This window comes from Dipodomys merriami, unplaced genomic scaffold (assembly GCF_024711535.1).
Source record: "Dipodomys merriami isolate MVZ:Mamm:240054 unplaced genomic scaffold, mDipMer1.0.p SCAF_26, whole genome shotgun sequence".
NCBI lineage: Eukaryota > Metazoa > Chordata > Mammalia > Rodentia > Heteromyidae > Dipodomys > Dipodomys merriami.
This window is the reverse complement of record NW_027204048.1, coordinates 19,258,917-19,285,283: the sequence shown is the minus strand read 5'-3', so window position 1 is coordinate 19,285,283 and position 26,367 is coordinate 19,258,917. Positions and strand designations below refer to the sequence as shown.

Below are 26,367 nucleotides of genomic sequence, written 5' to 3'. Positions count from 1 at the left end.
AAACCGGTTTTGTGTAGTCCATGTTAGCCTGGTGCTTGCTGTCTAAGCCAAGCTGTCCTCTAACTCAGTATTTCTGCCTCTGCTTCCTTGGCCCTGACATGCAACCATACTGTCTTCCTATTGGATAGTTTTAAATGATGAAATGAGGAGCTGGGAATGTGGCTTAGTGGTAGCGTGCTTGCCTAGCATGCATGAAGCCCTGGGTTCGATTTCTCAGTACCACATAAACAGAAAAAAAAAAAGTAAATGATGAAATGTATAAGATATAAAAAGTCTGGTGAAAGAAGACTGAGGGTCTAGGTTTATATAAGCTCATTTAACTTCAAATTTTCCTACTTTTATCAGTATTCCCGAGATATAATCATTTTTCTTTTCCAATGTGATCCGATTCTAGTTTCTTTACCTAGATTTGCTTCCCAGATTCTCTTATCACTAAGCTCCACCTCTTACACTGTGAGCCACCACAAATTCAGAGAAATCAAGTCTCCAGACTGATCTGTTCAACGTCTTAACAGCACCAACATATCTCATGCTCTTTTTGATTCTGTTGTGTACAAGAGCCTCTAGCTCTCACTGTTAATTGGTTGCTTCATTTCACCCTATAAAGTTTAAGCCCTTTATTCTATACTGCTTCCTCATCTCATCCAAACGCCTTCAAAGAGTAGCTTATGTTATCTACATTTTTCTCTCAGGGTAGCCTTGTCCCCCCATTTCGAAATTTCCCTTCCTTGCCAACCACCTCACTCACCTGCCTTCAGGATCCCTGGAGCCTGACCACCCGCATCTGATGGAAGCCTACATTCTCTTCAGTGGGACACTACACTCTTCCTTCTGAAGTCGCTACCTTCTGTCCCTCTTTGACAATCTCCACAATTCTGTGGTTCTATCCATTTTCTTTTACTTATATTCACTCACTTATATTTTCTTTTACTTATATTCACTCATCAGCTGGACATTTTCTTCCTTTTCCATTCCTTTTATGTACACACCAAAAACATCTAGTAGGCCTCTCATGCTGAAATTATACTTGCTTTAAAATTCACCATGTCTCACCTAAATCCTCAATGTGCTTCTCCACCCCGCGTTCACGCTCGGTGACACCCACAGACCGGGGCACCTTCTGCCTCCCTCTTGCTTTCTGCCTGTAACCAATTCTGTCTTGCTCATTTTATTTCCTAAGATTCAGATTTATTTCCTCCCACTAACTGTACTTTATTTTTGACCCTTTCATTGTTTTGCTTTTGTCTAATTCAAAACTGACCAAAACAGTGTTTATGCAAATGGTGAAACATCCCATTTATTGAGCCTCAGTCCTTTCCAGACCCCCCCCCCGCTCCGTCCCCTGATTTGTTGGTCCTGTTTTCTTCCATCCTGAAAAACCACAGCACCCAGAGTACTGTACACATCAGGCTCTCTCATGTTAAAACTGAATGAATGATGCAAAATATCAAGAAAAAAAGTACACTAAGGATGCTGCTCTAAGTAGAAACAAATCTTCCCATAATGGCTTCAACTTTCCATTTAAAAACAAAGTACGCTATAATAAAAACATAAGAAAATTTATTAAAATCTGAAGGCAAAAACATAATTTCAAAAGGTTTAAACCTAAGTTAGGCGTGATAGAGAATAAATGCTTTCTTGATATTCAAAATCAGATCCAAGATGATCATTTTCAGAATGTTCTAGTTGACTGGGCTTACTTTTATTTGTCTTAGATGAAGTAGTCACTGTTCTATTTTCTTTCTGGACAGAAACACATTTTTTCAAAGACTCATTTTCAATTGGTTCACTAACCAAGGAACTACTTCCCCCCATTCCTTTGCTTTTCCAGTTTCCAAGTTGCTTCTTAGCCGAGTGTTTTTTGGTATGTTCACCTGTTTTGGCCATTTTCTCTGAAGATGATTTGCTAGTTCTAGACCACACATCTTCATCTCTATGACTTCCAGTTGCAGAAATCACATCTGCTAAAGGAGAACATGTTCTACCAAGAAATTCTTCAAAAGGCTCCTGCTGCCACTCAGAAGCTGGGGCTCCTGCATGGTCTCTAGCATCCGCTGAGGTCTCCTGACTGGGGGCTGGAACACTGAAGGAGTCGAGAGGCAAAGGCATTCTACCATCACTTGTGATTGTCTGAAACTGAAGGAAAGATACAATAAAAATCAGTGACCAAACAAAGCTAACAATGAAAAAGAAGAGCTTATGCAAAAGGTGTGGCTCATGTGGTAGAGTGCTTACCTAACAAGTACAAATGCCCTGAATGCAAACCGCAGTACTGGATGAATGGATGGGTGGGGAGATGGATGGATAGAGATAGACAGAGACAGAGACAGAGAATTGGCAAGAGAAGATAAGGAAGAACTCAAATGGGCACTGGTAGTTTATGCCAGTAATCCTAGCTATTCAGGAAGCTGAGATCTGAGGACTGTGGTTTGAAGCCAGCCTGGACAGAAAAGTCTATGAGACTCTTATCTCCAATTAACCACCAGAAAACTGGAAGTGGAGCTGTGGCTCAAGATGGTAGTGTGCTAGCCTTGAGGAAAAAAGCTCAGGGGTGCGGCTAGACCCTTGTGTTCAAGCCCCGTAAAAGACACCCCCACCCCCCAAAAAAGAGCTTAAAACTTTTAATGTTGTTCTGTGATCTTATTATTAAGCAGTTGATTAATCATTTTCCCCCTAACTAGATACTATCAAGTGATTCAGACTAGATCTACATTTTAAGACTTTTGAGTTAATTATTGTCCATTTCCCTTTCTCTTCGAAGTCTTTTTCCCCCCTAGAAAACAGATTTCTTTTCTATCCTCCATGCACAACACAGTATCCAATGTGTGTCTTGACTGAGTTCACAGACTGTGACCTCTCAGACTGGCAGCCGTCTGAGACTTGCAGACAAGAGATGGGCTCTAGGTAAAGCAGAGGGAAAGTGGGAGAGTGCTGTGATACAAATGGTTCCCCACTCATTCTTATATCCAGAGCACTGTCTGGAACGCATTGACTGTTAGCTACATCTGTATGACTTATTGTTAAAAGTTATCTGTATCGGTACTTGTACCTTCACTAGTGTTCCTTCACTGTAAGCTGACTGCATACAAATAGAAACCTAGATGAAATATGAATAGATGTTTACAAAACTTCAAATCTGGGATATTTTCCTTACTCTTTCATTCTTTTTTTCACTAAGGATACTGTGTTTTAAATACAAATGGAAGCCGGGTGCCAGTGGCTCACACCTGTCATCCTAGCTACTCAGGAGGCTGAGAGCTGAGGATCGTGGTTCAAAGCCAGCCCAGGCAGAAAAGTCTGTGAGACTCTGATCTCCAATAAACCACTAGAATACCAGAAATGACGCTGTGGCTCAAGAGGTAGAGTGCTCGCCTTGAGCTGAAGAGTGTAGGGACAGTGCCCAGGCCCAGAGTTCAAGCCGCACGATGGACAAAAAAAAAGAGTAAATACAAATGGTCAAAAGAACTGTTTTCTTATTTAAAGTAACCACAGTCCAATGAAATGGGTTAAACTTATTCATCTCAGACTTGGAAGGGACCCCAAGAAGGTCCTGACCCAAGCATGGGAACTGAGAGATCTCTGTTTCTCTCTCTGGCTCAGTAATTCCCTCTTTGCCAGTCACTCTTGAGCTATTAAGTTCTACTGTCCTTACGTGGATATTCTGCATTTGTCCTACGGCATTCTGCTTCACAACTGTTTTTTCTTCGTCCAGTGCCTTTCTTTCTTCTTCAGGTTGACTACTAATCGTGGAATTCATCTGCGGACGACCGAGTAAGTGAAAATCTGACTGATCTATACCGGCCATAGAGGCAAGCTGCCCAAGCCTGAGGAAGCGAAGGAAAGGGGCAGAGGTGAGGTTCCTATAACCACGAAAGCACCGCCGAAACCTCCCTCCAGCTATACAAGCAAACCCTTGCATCAATGACTACTGAGACTTAAAATCCTACTCTACAGCACAACTTGTAGTTTTCACATCTTTGCACATGCCTGCTGGGGGGCCACCTTACAGAATCATGTCCGTTCAGGATCCAACCCCCAAGAGACTAAATATCACTCGGCTTCACTTCCCTCATGTCACCTGCTTTAAATCCTGTCCCCAGCAGCTTCGGCTTCTGCCGTACATCCAGAGCCTCTCACCTCCCCCTGACCTTTTGCCCTCCTTCCTGTAGTGTGCAAGGAGGTGTTAGTGCCTTCCTAGTATCAACTCATTCACCGACACCACTCAGCAACCACCTCCAGCTCTCTTTCATAGCAACATCACTTGTAGTTGAGAACCATGCTCTGTATCTGTACCTACATCTTCCCGGCAGATTCATAAGCATTCTAGTATCTATGGCAATAACTTAACTCTAACTTACTAGCAAATGAATAAAAGGCAAGGAAATTCCTGCATGTTCTGATTATGTGCAATTAAAAAACATTTAATTTAGTTTTTACCAAGAACTATACGTAGCAATTACTCTAGCTATAGGTTAGTTTTTAAGATGGTCTGTCTACCAGGAAAGTCTGCCCTTTAGTCTTCCTTTTAGAATTAATTCTCCCCTAAAAATATCAAGTATGCTGGGTGCTAGCGGCTCACACCTGTTTTCCTAGCTACTCAGGAAGCTAAGATTGGGACTCCAAGCCAGCCCGGCAGCCAAGTCTGTGAGACTCATCTTCAACTGACCATTAAAAAGTTACAAGTGCAGGGGTGGCTCACTCAGGTGGAAGAGCACCAGCCTACAGTGAAAATGCTAAGATGGTGCTCAGTTCCTGAGTTCAAGCCCTAGCATCGTATAAAAATGCAAAATCAAGTATATTACTTGTAACAACACACTGAGCATGACTTAAGAAGGGCCGTGACCACTGCTACAGCCACTGAGCACTAACATCACGGAAGAGGAACGCCCCACAGAGAGCCCACGAACCCGGCGTCTTTCAGGAGATCCAGGAAAGCATGGAACTTCTGAAAAGAGCTCTCGATGCTGCCCAAAATGCCTTCATCATCCAGGATCATGCTCGTCAGTGAGTGCGCCTGAAGGGCTTCAGACAGCGAGAAATTTATATTTCTTAATTGGGCATTTTCAGTTTCCAGCTGTAACAGAGGATTGAAAACGAGAGATGTGATTTAAAAAACTCGTGGATTGGAGGCGTGAGATATGATTTTCTCTTATCATCTAAAGAGAACAGTTTTTTGAGGAAATGAAAACTTTTACAATGTAACTTCATTTATAACTTATCTAATGTCCACTGGAAAGGCAATAACCGTAACACATAACCAAACTTGAAGATTCTTGACAAAACGTTGTATGTAACACTTATATGTCAATTACTGCTTCATTCACAATCTTCCATAAAATCATACATCTAACTGGTTAAATTCATGGTGGATCACTCTATATCAGAAAATTAGCTAAGGTTCAAATCAAATGTATTCATAGCTGAGCAAAATTATAATCGTGATATAATCTGCTAAGGATTAATTTTAGTAAGCTTAACATATAATGCACATGTTTGAAAGTCCCAAGTCATACGTATCAAATTGATTAGCCATACAACTACTAGCCCCTTCCTCTTGGCTTCCTGGCTGTTACTCCCTGTAGCTCTGCCCTGTCAGCATCCATGTTCCAAATCACAGTCAGCCCAACACTTGTGTTTCTCACTAAGGTCAGTGCAGTCCTGATGCACTTTTTGCCTCATATAATCAGGTACCCCAAATTTCCTGAGTGTCCTTCTACCTAACAGATATACTTCCAAAGATTCTCCCTTCATCTCAATTTGGAGTAATAAAGTCTATCTACATGGAACTCTCTAGCTTTTACGCACGTTAGTTCAGTTGAATACTCACAGAATAGATTTTATCTTTCAATGCATTCATAGCAACTTTTCATTATCTTATTCTTCTTTACATTATTCATCGTGCTATTTCACTGTCACTAGACAGTGACAGAACATTTCATGAATAGAAAATAAGCTCTAAACTATGTGGTTCTTTTGTTCCTTTTGTATGTTCTTCACCCATGGTATAACCCCTGTTTTCACTGTATTTGATTCCAGTGTTCCGCATCTTGTATATATAGGTTTTTGTAATTTGGGGAGGGACGGGGTATATCGGAAAGCTCAAGTGGGGATGCAGGTTGACCCATTGTGACGATGAGATGTACAAGACACCATGTTGAAAAAGAACTTGACAATGTCGGGGGAGGTGGGAGGTGTTGGGGAGGGGGGAGGGAAGGGATGGTAGGGGAAAAACAAAGGAGGAGGTAACAATGCTCGATAGGAAATGTACTCTACCCTATTCATGTAACTGTAATCCCCCTGGATAGTATTTTTACAATACAAATATATATTTAAAAAATCCATGGAGCTGGGAAGGTGGCTCAGTGGTAGAGTGCTTGCCTTGCATGCATGAGGCCCTGGGTTCAATTCCCCAGCACCACATAAGCAAAAACAAAAAAAGCTGGAAGTGGCGTTGTGGTTCAAGTGGTAGAGCGCTAGCCTTGAGCTGAAGAGCTGAGGGACAGTGCCCAGGCCCAGAGTTCAGGCCCCACAACCGGACCCAAAAAAAAAAAAAATCCCCCAAAAAAGAAAAAAGTAAAAAGAAAAAAGAAAAGAAGCTGTAAGCCGGGCGCCGGTGGCTCATGCCTATAATACTAGCTCTCAGGAGGCTGAGATCTGAGGATCATGGTTCAAAGCCAGCCTGGGCAGGAAAGTCTGTGAGACTCTTATTTCCAATAAACCACTAGAAAACTGGAAGCGGTGCTGTGGCTCAAAGGGTAGAGAAGGGTAGAGCGCTCGCCTTGAGCTGAAGAGCACAGGGACAGCACCCAAGCCCAGAGTTCAAACCCCACAACCTACAAAAAAAAAAAAAAAAGCCATAGACATATAAAACCTTGGACAAGATAGTTTTATAAATTTTACTTTTTTTTGCCAGTCACAGGGCTTGAACTCAGACTCTGGGCGCTGTCCCTGAGCTCTTCTGCTCAAGGCTAGCACTCTACCACTTTTAGTCAAAGTGCCACTTCTTGTTGTCTGGTGATTAACTGGAGATTAAGAGTCTCACAGACTTTCCTGCCTGGGCTGGCTTTGAACCATGATCCTCAGATCTGAGTCTTCTGAGTAACTAGGATGACAGGTGTGAGCCACCAGTACCCAGCTAAGTTTTACATTTTTAAAGTAAGCTTTTGGAATATAACCACATGCCAACATATATAATACAAAGATTAACATGCAACAAACTATTTTTTCCCTTTAAAGCTTAGGTGTTTATGCATATATGGCTTAATATGGCTGTTTTTTGGGGGGGGGCATGGAAGGGCTTGAATTCAGCTCCTGGATGCTATCCCTAAGTGTTTTTGCTCTAGTGCTCTACCATTTGAGCCACAGTTCTACTTCCAGCTTTTTTGGTGATTAATTGATGACAGGAGTCTCAAAGATTTTCCTGCCCAAGCTGGCGGTGAATCTTAATCCTCAGATCTTAGCCTCCTGAGTCGCTAGGAATACAGGTGTGAGCCACCAGGACTTGGCGTGGCATTGGTTTTAAAACAGAAGACAAAGCACTAACTCAGAATATGAGCAAAGACATATTTACCTCACTGACTCGCTTATCAGCCTTAAGTCGTATTATTCTTTCCTCCTTTAACTGCTTTAGGCACTCCTCCAGTTTTCCCTGGTGTGAAGAGAGAGTGAAAGTTATGACTCATACACACTGCGTTGGAACTCCCCTCACCCCCGAAAGCTCTTCAGCTACAGATTCCACCAAGTCTTCATGAGCAGAGCCAGGGGTAAACTAGACACTCGAGCGACACAGCCCTCTGCTTGGAGTAGCAAACCATGCCAATGAAATTAGTGCCCAAAACAAAGCAGATGTATTTAAAGCAGATTATACAGCACATTGCAGATTTATTCAAATCCCTCGTTTTCCAACAATAGATTTATTGCCAGCTCACCATAAAGGCACATACTTATAATGAGTCTAAAATTAAAAAAAAAAACAAGGCAATGAAAGGAAATTTAGATTACTTGTGGGTTCCTTATAACAGGAAAACCTGTTAACATGTTTAACACACCTGAATTGTTGTAATTACAAACTAAAATCCAATTTCTAAAAAGCCTTTCTTTTTTTTTTTGTCGGTCGTGGGGCTTGAACTCTGGGCCTGGGCGCTGTCCCTCAGCTCTTCAGCTCAAGGCGAGCGCTCTACCACTTGAGCTACAGCGCCACTTCCGGTTTTCTGGTGGTTTATTGGAGATAGGAGTCTCACGGTCTCTCCTGCCCGGGCTGGCTTTGAACCGTGATCCTCAGATCTCAGCCCCTTGAGTAGCTAGGATTACAGGCGTGAGCCACCAGCGTCCGGCCTAAAAAGCCTTTCTTAAGGCATTTTATTATATGCTAATCACTGTCTTAAGGTTTCTAATTTTGTATGTGTGCTAGTTCTAGGCCTTCATTTCAGGGCTTCTTACTCTGCTTTCCTCGAGTGCTTGACGCTCTGCTACCTGAGCCTCATCTTCAGCCTGGCTTTTGATCATTGGAAATGGAGCGTCACACACTTTTTTGCCCATGCTGATCTTAAACTGTGATCCTCCAAGTCTTAGCCTCCCAAGAAGCTAGGATTTTAGAACTACTGGTGCCAGGATCTGCCATTTTAAAGATAAGAAAACTAAGGCCGAGAGGAGCAGAGAGCACACCCAAGGTCTCAGTATCAGCTAAACAAGAGCTGGGTTTTGGATTCAGGAAGTCGGGTGCCAGGCCGGCTCATGGAGGTGGTGCGCATCCCTTCCACCATGGCCGAGAACTGCGATGTTCATAGCTAGGATTACAGGCATGAGCCACCAGCTTCCGGCTCAGTTTTTTATTTCTTGAGACAAGGTCTCACTCTTTAGCCCAGACTGACCTTGAACTGGAAATCCGCTGGCTCAACCTCCACTAGCCTGGCAAGCTAGTGCCCGCCCCATGCCTGGTCCCTTGTCTCAGTATTCCCTTAAAAAGTAATTCACACTCTTTACAGAAAAAATGGCATAAAAAATGTAGAAAGTAAAATCACTCTAAATATTCCACTAAGTCAATAAAATTATGTCAAGTTTTAGTTAATTTTCCTTGTCATTTGTTCCTTCTCTTCGGTACTCTTTTGCAAGCTGATTTTATTTTTGGGACACATGTCAAATTTTATGTCCAATTTTCTTCCATTTAATCCTGTATGGACTTTCTCACATGATCAGAGGATTCGCAACCTCGACTTTTAAATGAGATACAAAATAGTCAACTGAGTGGGATTATTGGTTCAGGTAATCTCTTTTATACTTAAACACTCAAATTATTTTCTAACTTTTATATTATAAAAAAAATTCACAGTGTATCTCAGATTGGCTTTGAACTTACGATCCAAGTGCCTCAGCTTCTGAGTGCTGGGATTGTAAGTGTGCATCACCAGCCCTTGTGAACATTTTCTGACTCTGAGATACCTATGTCCAAACATCTTTGGTAAGATTCTACCCTGTATTAGCCACGGAGCCTACCGCTTGGCTGATCGTCTCTATGGTGAACTGACTTCCCTTCACGTAAGGTTCACGTTATTTGAGGGAAGGGTGCATCTGTCAGGAAGCTTTTATCCCCAGCACGGAGGGACAAGCAATAAACAACTGCTGAGCAACAAAGTCCCTGCTAACATAAGATTTATGTGTGTGAAAGAATGTGGGGTTTTTCCAAATGAATAAGTGAAAGCTTTCTCTCGTTGATGAATCTGCATTTCTTTTCTCACTTAATTAATAATTAAATTTCCCTTTTGAGATTATTTTTTGAAAACTCCGCTTCTCTGGGGTCAAAGTCCTGACACCATCTACTAGCTATATAACCTTGCTCAAGTTCAATAACTTTAGGCCTTAATTTCCCATCTATGAAATGGAGATACATTCATGTTTCATGTAATTGTTGGCTAATAAATGAATTAGACACATTGTGTTCAGAAGAGCTGGTATATGCTCCAGTACAGGAAAATGGACACATGAATACAATTAGAAGGGCTTCTGATTAAAGTTAATAATCTACACACACACACACACACACACACACACACACACACACACACACACACACACACACACACACACACACACACACACACACACACACACACACACACACACACACACACACAGAGAGAGAACTGATCCAACATTGAAAAGGGCACAGAATGAAACTGTCAGGAATATTCATGTAAGCACCTGGGACATCCTCCAAGTCCAATCCCCATCACAACTTCCCTTCCTCCTTCATGGGCTTCATGGTTTAGACATCATCTTAGGCTTTTTTTTTTTTTTTGCAGTTGTTGAACTTGAACTCGGGGCCTGAGCGCTGTCCCTGAGCTCTTTTGCTCAGGTTAGTGCTCTACCACTTTGAGCCATAGCTCCACTTTGAGTTTCCAGTGGTTAATTGGAGATAGGAGTCTTACTGATTTTCCTGCCCAGCTGGCTTTGAACTGTGATCCTCAGCTTTCCATCTCCTGAGTAGCTAGGACTTCAGGCGTGGGCCACCAGTGCTTTGCCACCTTAGGCTTTTTGGATAACCACTTCCTTCATAGGGAGGCAGCTCTAACAAGATAGCTTGGCTTCATCTAGCTCTAACTTTATCGAGGAATCATGGAGGCTGCTGTCTTTTGCGGGGGGGGGGGGGGGGGGGGGGGGGAAGGGGGGTGATGGGAAGAGATAGGAAGGGGAAACAAAGGAGGAGGCAACAATGCTTGATAAGAAATGTACTCATTAGCCGGTGCCGGTGGCTCACTCCTGTAATCCTAGCTACTCAGGAGGCTGAGATCTGAGGATCGCGGTTCAAAGCCAGCCCAGGCAGGAAAGTCTGTGAAACTCTTATCTCCAATAAACCACTAGAAAACCGGAAGTGGTGCTGTAGCTCCAGTAGTAGAGAGCTCGCCTTGAGCTGAAGAGCTGAGGGACAGCGCTCAGGCCCGGAGTTCAAGCCCCACAACCAAAAAAAAAAAAAAAAAAAAAAAGAAATGTACTCATTACCTTGCCCTTGCCCATGTAATTGTAACTCCTCTGTACGGTATTTGCACAATAATAATAATAATAAAAGAATAACTGTAACAGAGCAAAGTGAAAACAAAAAAAAAATCACTTGTGTATATGTGTTAGTTGTTACCTGTAGCTGTAGTTCATTCAATTTTAAAGCTTTTATTTTAAAAAATTCACTTTGACTTATGGCTGTGAAAATAATTTCTAATTCTTGGTGGACATTTTTTTTTCAAGTTGGGTTATTAGAAATAATACCTAGAGACCTTGTTTGTTATGACAATTTTTCTCATGCACATACCCTGGGGAAACTTGGACCACCGGGCATTTATATGCTTTCAAATGACAGACAACACCAAATACTTCCAAAGTAGTTGTAATGACACATATTCGGTTTCAGCAGAGGGTGAGACTCCTATCACATTCCAGGTCTGTGATACCTGTTATACTATCAGGTTTTAGATTTTGCCAATCTGATAGCAGTGCTGTGGTTTTAATTAACTTTTCCCTGGTTATCCATGCAGTTTAACAATCAAAAACATCTTTTAAACTTATTATTATAAAGGTGATGTATAGAGGTGAACATTTTTACACAGATGCTTTTGCTTGTTTGTTCATTTTTGGGGAAAAGGGCTTTGTATGCAGCCCAAACTGGTCTTGAACTTACAATTCTCCTACCTTCACTGCTGAGTACTTTGATTACAAGTGTGCATCAGCATAGCTGGTCAGAAAACACATCTAATCTTGTTTTTCCCTTGTCATGTTGTAGGTTTTAGCCAACTATCTAGTGGACTCTGATTATTATGTATTTTGGAGTAAGAGAGTAAAATCTCATTAGAAGCCAATAACCTTGCACACTGAAGTAATTAAGAAGCCAGTTAAGATAGGATATCCCAACTGTCCTTTAGTTCTAGAGTGCAAAATACACACTAGCTACTCAACCTTTCCTCAGAGAGTTTACTTTTTCAAAGTTAAATTATCACTTGAGGATTGTGGATGTGGGCTGGGTGTCAACTTCCCTAGGCAGACCATCAAGTCTTGGAGCAAACCCTGGTACGCAGAGCTCGGTATGGAGCCCTGTCCACAGGAAGAGCTGTAGGTGCGCTGTGCATATGCTAATGATGGTTTTCTCTGTTCCACTGGTTCAGTTACCTTTTATTCCACCCATGGTATCTTTCAGTATATGCTGGAATCTATTTTATTCTCTTATCGATCTGCATAATTTTTAAACCATTATTTTAGATGGTTCTCTAAAGAGGGAACTTAAGAGAGGGTTTTCAGCACATCTTGAATCAGAAATTAGCTATAGTTCCTAACCTTGGTCTTCCCTAATGGCTATGCACACTTAGAAATGCAACGTTCTAGACTTGGGATGTAGGTGAGCACTGGTACCCAGATAATCTTGTATTTTTCAATTAAAAAAAAAAAAAAAAGCTAGGTGCTAGTGGTTCATACCTGTAATCCTAGCTACTCAGGAGACTGATACCTGAGGACTGCAGTTTGAAGCCAACCCAGCCAAGGAAGTCCATGAGATTCTTATCTCCAATTAATTATCAAAAAGCTAGAAGTGGAGCCCTGGCTCCAGTAATGGAGCACAAGCATTGAGCACAAAAGTTCAGGGACAGCACCTAGGTCCAGCATAGAAAACAAACAAAAAACCCCAATGAAAGCAAAAGGGCTAAGACACCACTCAAGTGTAACCTGAGAAAAAACAAACTCCCATTATTTCTGTCAGCTCTGTCAGAAATCTAGTAAATAGAGTGTTTTTAACCTATAAAGAATTTGTTTTAAAAACACTGTATTTTCTTTTGTCCAGAGAGAGACAGAATGATAGATGTCAGATTAATAAAGCAATGTAATATAGTTTATATATTTTTATGAAAAGTTTCAGTATCAAAGCATTTTCATCTTACTTTTATTAAGAACAAAGTTATATTATCTTCATAATAAGAAAATTCAGGGGCTGGGAAGGTGGCTCAGTGGTAGAGCGCTTGCCTTGCATGCATGAGGCCCTGGGTTCCATTCCTCAGCACCACATAAGCAGAAAGAAAAAAGCCGAAAGTGGCTCTGTGGCTCAGGTGGTAGAGCGCTAGCCTTGAGCTGAAGAGCTGAGGAATAGCGCCCAGGCCCAGAGTTCAGGCCCACAACCGGACCCAAAAAAAAAAAAAGAAAATTCAGCTAACCCAGTCAGTTTTCTGGCTTGCAAAATACTGAGATACTGAGAACTATACAATGTGTGGGTGGGGTGGGAGGGAAAACTGGGAGAACAAGGGAAGAGGTAACACAGTCCAAAAAGAACTGTTCTCATTACCTGACTTACGTAACTAAACCTCTGTATATCACCTTTGTAATCATTTAAAAAAAAGAGTATTAAATCCATTGATTGCATACAACACTCCATTTCTTGAGGATATTTTATGATCTCTAAGGTTCTCCTTATGTTTACTATTCTATGATTCTAACATGCCTCATCTCATGGACGTCTCTTACCTTGTTCTAATGTAAGGAATCATTTAGTGCCACATGAGTTAACACACAGACAAATAACCCACAAAAGCTACCCAGGGGCTTCTCACAAATGAGCTTCTGCCAAGTGTCAACCACAGTTTGAAATAATCTTTGTAATTTGAAAGTGACAGCTCTGTACCTGTAATGCCTCTTGTTTTACTGAAATGGTTTTCTCAGGCACTTCACAAACACCTTCTGAAGAATCATCCATCTCATCCATCTCTGACGATGAAGGACTCTCTACGGTCACGGTCACAGGAAAATCTCCTTGCTTCAACAGAGAGGACGGATTTCATAACAACAAACCAAACACTAATTGTTAAAGACATCTCAGCAAAGGGATCTCTGAAAGTTCAAGTCATTATCAGAAACGTCTTTCGCTATTCCTTAGCTTACAACAAAATGCCACTAACTTATTCTTGCCACGACTGTATCCAACTCTGTCATACACGGTCATGCTCAAAGGTTGAAATTACACAAATTATTAAATTTCTTTCACGTAATCAAATGAAGAACCAGGTTAAATACTTCCCCCTCAGGCCATTGACACTGCAGTTGAGAAATTCCCTTACATCAGACACAAAGAGTCTAGAAGTTTAAGTTTTAGAAAGAAAATCGATTAGCAAGGACAGAATAATTAGTCATTAAGCTAAAGTACAATTGATAAACACTTGGAATGGTTTTAAATGAACCATATACATATAGACACATGACTAAAATTAACTCATTATAAACCTAATCTTGCCAGGCACTGGTAACTCACATTTGTAATCTTAGCTACTCAGAAGGCTGAGGAGCTAAGAATCACAGTTTAAAGCTAGCTCAGGCAGGAAAGTCTGTGACTCTTACCTTCATTATCTACCAAAAAGCTGAAAAGGGAGCTGTGACTCAAAGTGGTAGAGCACCAGCCTTGAATACAAAAGCTCAGGGCCCGCCAGAAGCTGTCCCTAATTACCCAGGAGGCTGGGATCTGAGGATCACAATTCAAAGCCAGCCGGGGAAGGAAAGTCCATGAGACTCTTATCTCCAATTAACCCCAGAAAACCAGAGGTGGTACTGTGGCTTAAAGTAGTTAACCTTGAGCAAAAAAGCTAGGGACAGTGCCCAGGACCTGAGTTCAAGCCTGATGACCGGAAAAGAAAGCAAGCTCAGGAACAGCACCCAGGCCCTAAACTCAAGCCCCAGGACTGGCTCAAAATAAAAAGGCTCTAGTCAACTCCTTTTTAGGCAAAGTATAGTATACTACCAATGACATTCGATTAGGTTTCACTGCCACCCTAATATTCAGTGTTTCCATCTTTTGAAAAAATTGACTTAGTCACAACCCCGTATTAAAAAAGTCTACAGATCAACTCAAAGAGGATTAGCATTGCATACCTACATGGAAAACAGGGCCTAGCAAATCCTGCAGTACATGGAAATCTTTCTGGCAGAATGAGATCACACCCTGACTTTCAGGTGTGCTAAGCAGGACTGAGACCTGCAGTTAGAAGCCTCAGGGGCTCTTCTCAACTGCTCAGAGCCATCTTTCAGAGATCCTACAGAGCTTCCCAGGACAACTGGAAAGGAAAACCTGGTCCTCTGACACAATCAGCTTGCGCCAAGACTGTGGCAACAGGACAGGAAATGTCTGAGGCCCTGGTAGGGAGGAAGCAAGGTTTGGCTCTAGCATTTACTTCTTTCTTCTGGATTTAAGAACTGCCAGTAACAGATGCACATGTATCCCCAGAGCAACATTTCTTAAAAATGTGAGGACATGTCTGACTATGTTAGCTCCATGTGATAGGATAGGAGTCGTGGTCAGATTTGTTTTACTGGCAACAGCTGCTACGTGGGCTGGAGAAATAGCTTCCTCCTCAATGGGTGAAACCACCAGATCTATACTAGAAGGTTGTGAAAGGATTTACTTCAAGGAAGAAAATGGTTTTTGTAATGTTCGGTTCAGTTCAAAGTTAGAGGATAATCTTCCACCAATGCAATCCCCTGTATGTTATAAATATGACAAAAAAAATACATACCTGGAGCTCATTAGATATATCACGAGTTTTAATTAATGGAAACCCCCTACAAGGATATCAACAAATAAAATTACATTTTGGTGTAAATACATTAATTATCAATAAATCACACTTATTAGTACTATGTTCATTATCCATACAGAACTAAATGACTTCATATCAGGAACATGGAAGGCTATGAGGCTGTAAGAATAAGGGCTTGGCAGTAGTCGAGACACATTCAGATCCTATGTTCAAAATGACTGACATTTCCAAGCTAGCTTCTTTAGTTAAGGATATTAATCACTCTAATTTACAACTCCTTGTGACCAGGATAGACTACTGACTAGTAAGTGTTCCCTAAAAAGCTATAAAACTATAAAGTTATACAAAAAACTAAAAATGCAAAACTTGTTCCTCAGTATAGTTTTTATAGTAATTTACATCACCATTTGTGAAAAAATACAGTAGTCAATTGGCTAATGAAGATAATACACGTCAATTTAATGGGAGCAACTAAACAGCCATCTTATGCAGTACCTACTTTTAGTTAGTCCTATTTAAAGTCAATTGTTTAGCAATTTTCATCCTTAATTTCTTGGTATACACAAGTTAGCTATTAGAAAATGATCAAAAGTAATCTTATTACTTAACAATTTATAGTACAGCACACTGTAAAATCTTCTTTGAAACTGGGCAGAGTGTCTCATGCTTGTAATCATACTTGGGAGGCAGAGATTAAGTTGAGAGGACAGCAATCTGAGGCCATCTTGGGCAGAACACTCCATGACACTCCATGTTAAACATGCCTGTTATTCCAGTTATGTGGAAAGTGTAAATAGGAGGACCGCAGTCCAGGTTGGCCAGGGCATAAATGTAAAATCCTTATCAAAAAGCTAATGACAGTTAAAAGGGATAAGGGCATGGCTCAAGTGGCAGAGTACCTTCCTGGTGACCGCAGGGCCTGGAGTTCAAATCCCACCAGAGCCAGAAAAAAGAAAGCAACTTGCAACTCGTATCTATAAGTATTTTTGTTTTTCTTTCTTAGAGGACTCAGTAGGTAGAAGCTGTATTCTTTTGCCTTATATAGGAAACACTACAAAACCCCAGGTATCAGGGCTCCAAAAGAAAACTAGGAATGAGTAAAAGAGGGAACAGAAATATCTGACCTGCTCCTCTTGGCACGCTGCGCCGTTCTCCAGGGCAGGAACCCAGACACACCAGGCGGCTGCGCTTCAGGATTACCGTGTTTACTAAGAGCGAGTTTCCTTCCATCACTGACAGTTTTCTTTGTGGCCAATCCTATGTTTGACAAAGTGAGAAAAGAAAATCAAGATGTATCAAGGTCTATAGATCAACTACTACACACACAGTCTCAAAATAAAAGAAGTGAGCAACTGACAGTGATTCCAGGCCCATAAAAAAGCATCAATTTATGAAACTTGTTAAACAAGCAAGCAATGTTTTAAAAATGAGTTTTCTTCAGTAACAATTTATTCTAACTTAAGTATAAGCTAAGTACATGAGAGACGCATGCAAACAGAAATAAAAATGATATTCCCAAGGATGAAATATTATACACCATGCAGATACTCAGTTTTTGAATCTCAGGATATCTTTGGCTTTTCTGAATCTCAAGGATAGATTAGCATAGCTATGTCCAGGATTCCCGCTAAACAGTATCTTCTGAATTAGACCAGAATTTCAACTCAAGGTTGCTGGGCGGTAGTGAGTCCATGTCACCCGCTAAGTCTGTGACCTTTATTTTTCATTTGACTTCATAAAAAAGAATCAAGATACACTAAAGGTTCAAATAAGATAAACACCAAAGACAGTGCCCAGGCCCTGAGTTCAAGTCCCATGACCAAGAACAACAAATTAACACCAAAGAAACAAAACCTAGCAGAGGACTGGAGACATGGTGGCTCACGTGACAGAGCACCATCCATGCAAGCAGGCGGACCTGCCCTCCCACCAAAAGAAGCCCAAGAAACCAAACAAAAGAGTGAAATGAGACTCAGTCTACACTTCACACCAAAGGATCAGGAGCATTAAGTACAATATTTGGTAGCGAAAGCTAGACCGCTGGATTATACTTTATTTGAACAAACTACATTATATTGTAAAATCATATTTAAATAATGTCTAATATTAATTAGTAAGAATAATATATATTTAAATAGAGTACAGCTCCCAACTAAACAGAACCATTAGCTCATGCCTGTAATCCTAGCTACTCAGGAGGCTGAGATTTGAGGTTTGTGGTTTGAAGCTAGCTAGCCTAGGCAAGGAAGTCTGAGATTCTTCAACTGACCACCAAAAAGAGAAGTGGAGCTGTAGCTCAAATAGCATGTAAGCCCTGAGCAAAAAAGACTCAGGAACAGTACTCAGGCCCTGAGTTCAAGTCCCTAAACCAGAATGTTAAAAAAAAAAAAAAAGAAACAAACAAACACCAACAACAAAAAAAAATGGTTCTATTTGTCCTTATTCTATTTTACTTACAAAACCTATTAGGATGACAGCTAAAACATGTATATGTAGTAATAAAGGACAAATACTACATACACCATAATTTATCAAGTCATATGGTCCGATGCCATTTTTCTACAAATGTTTGTGTGTCTTAAAGTGTATAGGTGCTCTGCTCATCTTACACAATTTTTGTTTTTAACTTTAATTACCTTCATACAAAAACTGTAGCTTTTGTATGGTCTGTGTATGTACCATTTCTTTCTCTTTCAGAAAATAATATAAATGTTTAAATTAGAACCAGGGGAATTTATACTTATGTAGGAGATGAAAAAATTTTAATGAAAGTTCTTCAGCATGCATACATACTTAAAATGCGAATGTAACACAAGTCAAATAAATATTACCCCTGTTCTCACTTGAAATCTAAGTATACAGCCAAGACACTGATCTGGCTTACCTCTATGTCTCCAAATAACTGAGGCAAATATAAAAGAAAGCCCAAGAAATAGATTACTCTCCAGTAGCTCAGTGACCTGCAAATGGCAATCTCAGTCCTAACTTTCTTTAACCATGCTAAGAAACAGTTTATGTTTTTATTCAAATCCTCTGAATGCTTTAACAACAAAAAAAAAAATCACAGAACTTCTAATGTTTGACATACATTTTTTTCTATTTCTCTTTCAGAACACCAACTGGAAATACTTTCAAGGATGTTTTGCACATGATATAATCTTTTGCAATATAGTGATATCACAAATCTCAACTTGTACATTCTATTTAACTACAAAATATCATAGGTTTAAAACAAAAATAGGCAAATCCTATACTTGCTCTTGATTTAGTAAAAATTCAACTACCACCTAATCAAGACTATTCGTTGCAAATAAGTGGTTTAATAGTGAAAAAATATTTTTTAATAGTAAAACAAAACAATTATGAAAATGTTCACTACAACATTTAAAAAATTATTTAATGATTTTTCCAACATTTTATCAGTTTAAACACTAAATACTTTTATAAAATCTAAACAAGAATCTGTAAACAACATATTTTTCTAAAGTTATCTTAAACTATACATAAACAAATAATACCATATTAACTGTATTCCATATTAAGTAGGTAGGTTGTTCAATAGTTCTAGTCAATGTTTTGAAATTTTAGGTAATGACCAAATAAAAACATTATCTGTTAATAATTTGGTTAGTGATATTGAGGTATCTGCTATATGATTAAAGTCATTACAAACCTTTTTCTGGGAAATTGGCAGTTAATGAACATTAAAAATTATTTTATTTCTTCTATGGTTTGGGGATGTGGCTTGGTGGTAGACGACTAGCCTTGATCAAAAAGAAGCTCAGGTACAGAGCCCAGGCCCTGAGTTAAAGCCCCAGGACTGGCAAAAATAAAAATAAAAATTATTTCTTATTCTTTTTTAATTAGTCCTTGTGGTTTTATTGCTTTAAAATTCAAAATTACTATAAGAAAATATCAGTTTCATATTATACTTGTATTACTTTATTTTGTCATTCTTCCTTATCACAAAAGTTATGTATGCAAGAGATATTGTGTTCTAGAAAATAAAAGTAGCACCCTCCTTAGAAACAATATAAAAATATTAGAATTAAACTGCACCAAACTTAGATATTCAGAATGTAAAATTTATGACACTGATTTGTGATACTAAATAGATTTATAAAAAAAAAATTTTTGGGTTTTTTTTTTGGTCGGTTGTGGGGCTTGAACTCTGGGCCTGGGCTCTGTCCCTGTGCTCTTCAGCTCAAGGTCAGCGCTCTACCTCTTGAGCCACAAGGCCACTTCCGGTTTTCTAGTGGTTTATTGGAGATCATAGTCTCACAGACTTTTCTGCCCAGGCTGGCTTTGAACCATGACCCTCAGGTCTCAGCCTCCTGAGTAGCTAGGATTACAGGTGTGAGCCACCAGTGCCCTGCTTAATAAAAAGTTGTCTCATTACCGTTGGTCAACAAATTATAGACAATTTTAAATTCTAGATTAACTATGTGGAGGATAAAATGAACATTACAACATTTAGAAAATGCTTTTCTTGTAAGGAATGGTGATACATGCCTATAATCTCAGCTTCTCAGGAGGCTGAGGTGAGAGATTTCAAAGTTCGGGGCTGTTTTGGTCAACGTATCATGACTGACTTTCAAAATAAGACAAAAAAATAAACTCACACAAAAAAGCTTTTCTAAAATATTTCAGCTAAAGGCAGTACACTTTTTAGGCTAGGTGGCAATATTGTTTAATGAGGATTATAAATACTTCAAGGTTTTCTCATCATTGAAGAGTCAATAATTTTAGGTAAGAATTGACAAGAGGAGAGGAGAGGATGGGGGAAATAGGAGTAGGGCAAATTTTGATTCCTGTCGCATTAGGAAAGCATAAGTCTTCATTAAAAAGCAATAATTGAGGCTGGTCACAGTGGTTCACGCCTATAATCCAAGCTGCCTAGCCAAAACATTGAGATTCTACCAAAAAAAAATGCATCATAAAAACAAACAAACAAACAAAAAGGCTCTGGGGCCTGTGACTTCAGTGGTGAAGCACTTGCCTAGAAGCACAAGGCCCTGAACCCCAAACCCCAGTACTTTCAAACAACAGCAAAAATGAAAGACGGGGCTGTGGATCGGTGGGATAGCATGACATCCTGGGTTCAATCCCTAGCACACAAACGACAACTAAAACACTCCAAAGCATTGCTAACACTGCCATCCAAAGGCACCACAAATGTCAGACCTTAAAATAATGAGTATTTTATGAAAGAAGAAATAAATATGGTGAACTTAAAAAGTGAAAATGTCTGCATTCCTTTCTTAATGCATCGTCCACTACTTCCTACATTCATAAATTCTCCTTGTTGGTATCTGAACAATTACAGTCCATAATTCACATGCAATTGATCATCAGCCGATCCTGACAATAATACATTTTAATCTTACCATATAGGAACACATGAGATTTTTTAAAAAAGCCAAGACAGAAAGGATTACCGATTCTAATAGTAGCTTTTCCTTTACGACTATTCCCTAGAATGATAGTTTTCTTTTTCTGTTTAGTAGTTTTGGGTGGTCCTTTCACTGATGGAGAAGTTATCCACTGGTACTGGAAAAGAAATACAGGTAATTCCCACAACAGTAAATTTAGGAAGGGCTGACCTTAACTGGAAAATATTAAGATATTCTGTGTTAGTAAAAGTTCTCAGATCCCAAATTAAAGAATCACACAATGTTTTCAAAACCAGAAAATATCACTGATTTGACTAAAAACTTAAGATGGCAGAATATTGCCTTGACCATTTACTAAAAACAAGCAAAGTAACAATTAAAGAATAAGTCTTTCTAGAAGATTATACCTCTGACTTAGAGCTCGTTCCATTCTGGAGAACTTTTTTGATAACTGCTTTCATCATAGGATGATCTAAAGTAAAATGAAAACTTAAATTGTAGTAACTGTTTTCCAATGATAGCTATTCCCATTTACAAACAAAAGCCAACTAATTAGTGCTTTCCCAGAAAACTAAATATAAAAGCCCCATTATGTAATATTCATTTCTCCTTTTAAATAGTCTTAACTTCTTCCTCACAAATAATAGGTAAAAGTTAGCTAGTTTACATATTGCTCATAGCAGCTACTTTTGTAGCAGCATCAAAGATCAAATCTAAGCACTCTGGATCTAAAGTAGCATTGCACACCTTTGAATAAAAAACCAAGAGCCAGAAAAGTCCAGACACTTACAGAGGCAACTCATATAGTCAAACCAAAGTAGTAATATCCCTCAAAGCTGCTCTGTTCCTGATTATTCGGGCTTGAGCTCAGGTTCTAATACTCTTGCTTGGTTCTCTTGCTCAAAGCTGGTGCTCTATCAGTTGAGCTCTGCCTGAAGTCTGACTAGGACCACCCCCCATCCCCAAGCTTGAACTCAGGGCCCAAGTGCTGTCCCTGAGATTCTTTGCTCAAGACCGGCACTCTAACACTTGAGGCACAGCTCCACTTCTGACTTTTTGATGGTTAATTGGAGATAAAGAGTCTCATTGGCTTTCCTGCCCAGGCTGGCTTTGAAGAGCTAGCCTCAGATCTCCTGAGTAGGCAGGATTACAGGTGTGAGCTACAGTGCCCAGCTCTGACTAGGACATCTTTTTAATGACTTATTTCCTTTATACTCAACATCTAAGCTATTTGCAAGTCTTCTTACTTATACCTTGTTTCAACCACTTTTCACCCTAAGCTAAGCCATAATCCTCTATCTTATAGACCATTGTGATAGCTTCTTAAGTGGTCTGTTTTACTTCCTAACCTGCCCACAATCTATTCTCCACACCAGGGTCACCCAACTGAAATGCTGCTATAACCATGCCTTTTTCCAGCTTAAAATTTGAATGGAATTCTATGCTTCCATCAGAAAGAATGACACTTCCCCGTTTGTAAGGAAATGGAAGGACTTGAAAAAAATTACATTAAGTAAGCCATACCCAAAAAAACATGTATCTACGATAATCCTAGCAGATGAGCAGAATAGCTCAATAGCTATGGACATACGGACCGTACAAGATGACGTTAAGGGAAATGAACTTCAAGACATGAACTCAGAGGTTTTTCTTTGTTGTTGTTGTTCTCAATATACCATGTGATTTCTTTCTTCTTTTGTGTGTTTTTCCCCCTATGGTTTATCCCCTGTTGTCACTCTATTTGATGTTGGTGCCCGGGGTATTGTATATATGTGGATCTGAACTAGGGAAGGGAAGGGGAACAACAGAATGGTGACACAAAGGACAAAGGGAACCTATGCAACAGTGATACTCACAAGACATTATGTTTGGAATGATCTGTACAACCCGGGGGGGGGGGGTGGAAAAGAGGGAGAAAAATGAGGGAGGGGCTAACAAGTTAGGCAAGAAATGTACTTACTACCTTACTTATGTAACTGTAACCCCTCTGTACATCAACTTGACCATAAAATTAAAATTAAAAAAAATTGCCCAGTGACTTTCAGTCCACTTAGAATAGCCCGTATCCAAACTTGACCTTCAATAGCAAGTCCCTGGAGATCAGACGCAAGTCTGAGGTCCCAGTCTACCAGGCTCTCCTCATCCAACCATGCTGGCCTCTCTGCATTTCTTCAATAGCCACCCACCCTACTACCTTGTGCTGAGTACTCACTGCTTGCTTGTTCTGTAATGTATCCCAAGACTTCCACCGCATGTCCCTGAGGGAAAGACTGTGTGGCTGGTTCAGTGCTACATGCTTAGTGCCTGAATCAGTGTCTGGGCACACCGCCGAAGGACTCAAAAATCAAAATTACTAGTTCAATTAGCCAAAATATCCAGAGGTTTCACAAAAGAGGAAAGAGTGTTCCTGATAGAAACAGATTGTTATCTGGGATCAACTCTATTCACAGCAGCTGTTGTAAGCAATTTATATGTGTAACTTATTTTAATAGGTAACTATCTGCTCACAATGAAGTATAATATTAGGGAAGTCCAAGATTAGGAAAGTAAACACATTAAGTGTAAAAACTGTCAGTGCGTGAATATGCTCTTTGTGTTCTATTATTTGCTAATCAGTTGAAAAAAAAAAAACAACTGCTGACATACCAATAAGTGGGTTTTTTCTTATATCGAGGACAGCGAGAGTTCTGTTGGTTTCCAGGGCTTCTAGCAAGGCCTTGGCTCCTTCGTTGGTGAGGCCGCACTGCTGTAGGTCGAGTGCTTTGATGAAAGACAATAGGTCACTTGCCCGCTCTGTACAGCGCAACATACAGATAACTCTCACGTATGCTTAGGATACACTCCACTCATCCTGGCAGGCTTTCTAATCTTGGGCATTGAAGAAAGTAAAAGCAGAAAGGCATACACAAAAGCATACATTTAAAAACGGCCAAACCCTCCATCTCCTTCCTCTAAAAAACCCTCTTTTTAAATGTGTCATGATCAGCCTTCTTTTCCTACAATAAGTCACCTAATATTATTTTAAAATCTGAAGCCCTTGGAAGGTAAAGAAATTTAAATAAAATCTAGAGAATGGCGCTGTCGTGATGGGAAGAGTCAAGGAGAGCAGGGCTCACACATGCGCTCTCCGCCGTCTGATACAAAGCAAGAAGACAGGCTTCTACCCCCCAGGAGTGCCGGCACCATACACCGAACGTTAATGCCCTCATCCGGGACTTCTCAGCCTCTGAAACTGTGAAAAAATATCTGTTGTTTTAGCCACCCAACCTAAATCAAAGAAACAAGAGTAATCATTCAACTACCCAAATAAAATTAGTAAATCTTAGTAACCTCACTAGTAAGTGAGATGAAGACAAATTAAAGCAAAGAGATGTGACTGTTCAACTACTACACTACACCAAGATAAGGTAACAAAAGTCTTTAAAATGTGGATTCTTTTGGTGTGCATTTGTGTGGCAGTGTTGGTGGGCAAGCTTTCTACACTGAGCTACAATCCTAATCCTAACATGTACATAATCTTTTAATCCAGCCGCCCTCCTGCTAAGAATTTATCTGAACGAAATTACCAAAGATGGGTGAGGATGTGTATCACAGTGATGTTTATAACCATGAAGAACTAGAAATACCTTATTTTTCTAAGAGAATGTGGTGTGTTGGAGCAACAAAGAATCCCAGCTCACTAGGAGGTGGAGGCAGGAAGGTTGAGGCCATCCTAGCCAACGTCAGTTAGCTATCTACAAACAAACCTAAAGGTCAAAGGACGTGGAAGGCAGCAGGGGAGAGCTGCGACGCATGGCAGAATGGCTGTTCGGTAAGAGAACACTGAGTGAACACTGGGCTCAGTACCACCAAAGGGGAAAAAATAGTAACTAAAGTCTTTCCATCTCTAGTAACTTGTCCTACACAAGTAAGTCTAATGTTTACAGAGAGGCCGGTCTAAGCTAGCTATGGGGATGTCTAAATTTAACACGTAAAATAAAACTACATGATTCATCATTAAGTAGAAAAGTAGGGTTATAAAATATTAAGTACACCATAATTCTTTTTTTTGTAATCTCTAAATGTACAAATATATCTATTAAAAGTAAGGTTAATCTGGGGCTGGGAAGTCGGATCAGTGGTAGAGTGCTTGCCCAGCATGCATGAAGCCCTGGGGTCAATTCCTCAGTACCACATACACAAAAAAGCCAGAAGTGGTGCTGTGGCTCAAGTGGTAGAGTGCTAGTCTTGAGCAAAAGCAGCTCAGGGACAGTGCCCAGGCCCTGAGTTCAAGCCCCAGGCAAAAAAAGGTTAATCAAACTGTAATCCCTCTGTACATCACCTTTACAATAAAAAAAAATAAAAAATAAAAAATAAGGCTGACAATATACCAAAACAAAAAACATGTATTTTGATAATAGGTATTCTCATTTACTCAGAATTTTCTATGTGAAACACATATATCTCGTAAAGGTTTAAAAATACAAGTTACTACATATGTTAATAGAGAAAAAAGGCTTTTAAAAATCTTAAACATTAGCCAGGCGCTGGTGGCTTACACCTGTAATTCTAGCTACTCAGGAGGCTGAGATCTGAGGATCATGGTTCAAAGCCAGCCCAGGCAGGAAAGCCCATGAGACTCTTATCTCCAATAAACCACCAGAAGACCCGAAGTGGTGCTGTGGCTCAAGTGGTAGAGCGCTTGCCTTGAGTTGAAGAACTGAGGGACAGCGCCCAGGCCCAGAGTTCAAGTCCCATGACCAAAAAAAAACAAAAACCAAAAAACAAAAAAACCTTAAAACATTATGTGCCAAATGTTAAGCATATTGAATATCCAATTTTTTTTATTTTCAAGTGTAGAAGTTGACGTAGCTTACCTCTGAGCCACAAATCCTCATTAATAGAGTCTGCAAAAGCACGTGCACCCATATCACCAATCAGCATATTGCAATTCAATGTGATTCGCCTTAAGCCAGCCATGCGGTCCAGGTCAGGTGTCCTGTAGCGGAGGCTCTCCGCCCAGATCTCCTCATGCCTTCTCATGGTCTGATACTTCAGAGATGGAATAGCATGAAATTAAGAGGCTTGAATAACGAACCAGCAGAAAACTAAGTATGGCTGACTATGTCAGTGTTTTACAAACATTTTCCTCCCTCCCTTTATTCTGAAACTCAGCTGCTTTCAGTACATTACATAGCAGATTTTTATTTAAGGGATAAGTGACACAGATCCCAGTTGGCTACTGATTCATTATGAGGTTCTAGTCACTATGTGATCTGTTGTTTAGTTATGCAAGCTGGTAACTCAGATAACCTTCAAGACTTTTATTTTCCTCATCAGCTATATTAAAAAGTGGTTCTCAATTCTATCTTTTTATCATCTCGTGATTGCCAACATCTGATCAAGCATCCCACAAATAAATGTAATATTCTTATTTATCAATAAAT

General features: G+C 40.0%; 1 protein-coding gene across 3 annotated transcripts in view; it reads right to left on the bottom strand.

Annotated features, from left to right (window-relative positions):
* Positions 1-1,543: 1,543 nt before the first annotated feature.
* Cep78 (centrosomal protein 78) overlaps positions 1,544-26,367 on the bottom strand; it is a 32,809-nt gene continuing 7,985 nt past the window's right edge. The window contains exons 5-16 of one of the 3 annotated variants that reach the window (XM_070035792.1): positions 25,798-25,972; positions 23,588-23,701; positions 21,349-21,413; positions 20,987-21,098; positions 18,433-18,450; positions 16,673-16,805; positions 15,525-15,570; positions 13,646-13,777; positions 7,571-7,648; positions 4,908-5,074; positions 3,653-3,824; positions 1,544-2,136 (exon numbers count right to left, since the gene is read on the bottom strand). In XM_070035792.1, the coding sequence (XP_069891893.1) occupies positions 1,606-2,136; positions 3,653-3,824; positions 4,908-5,074; positions 7,571-7,648; positions 13,646-13,777; positions 15,525-15,570; positions 16,673-16,805; positions 18,433-18,450; positions 20,987-21,098; positions 21,349-21,413; positions 23,588-23,701; positions 25,798-25,972 (1,743 nt within the window). In that variant the 3' untranslated portion in view covers positions 1,544-1,605. The remainder of the gene's footprint in view (positions 2,137-3,652; positions 3,825-4,907; positions 5,075-7,570; positions 7,649-13,645; positions 13,778-15,524; positions 15,571-16,672; positions 16,806-18,432; positions 18,451-20,986; positions 21,099-21,348; positions 21,414-23,587; positions 23,702-25,797; positions 25,973-26,367) is intronic. The other 2 variants (XM_070035793.1, XM_070035794.1) reach the window with 2 other exon arrangements.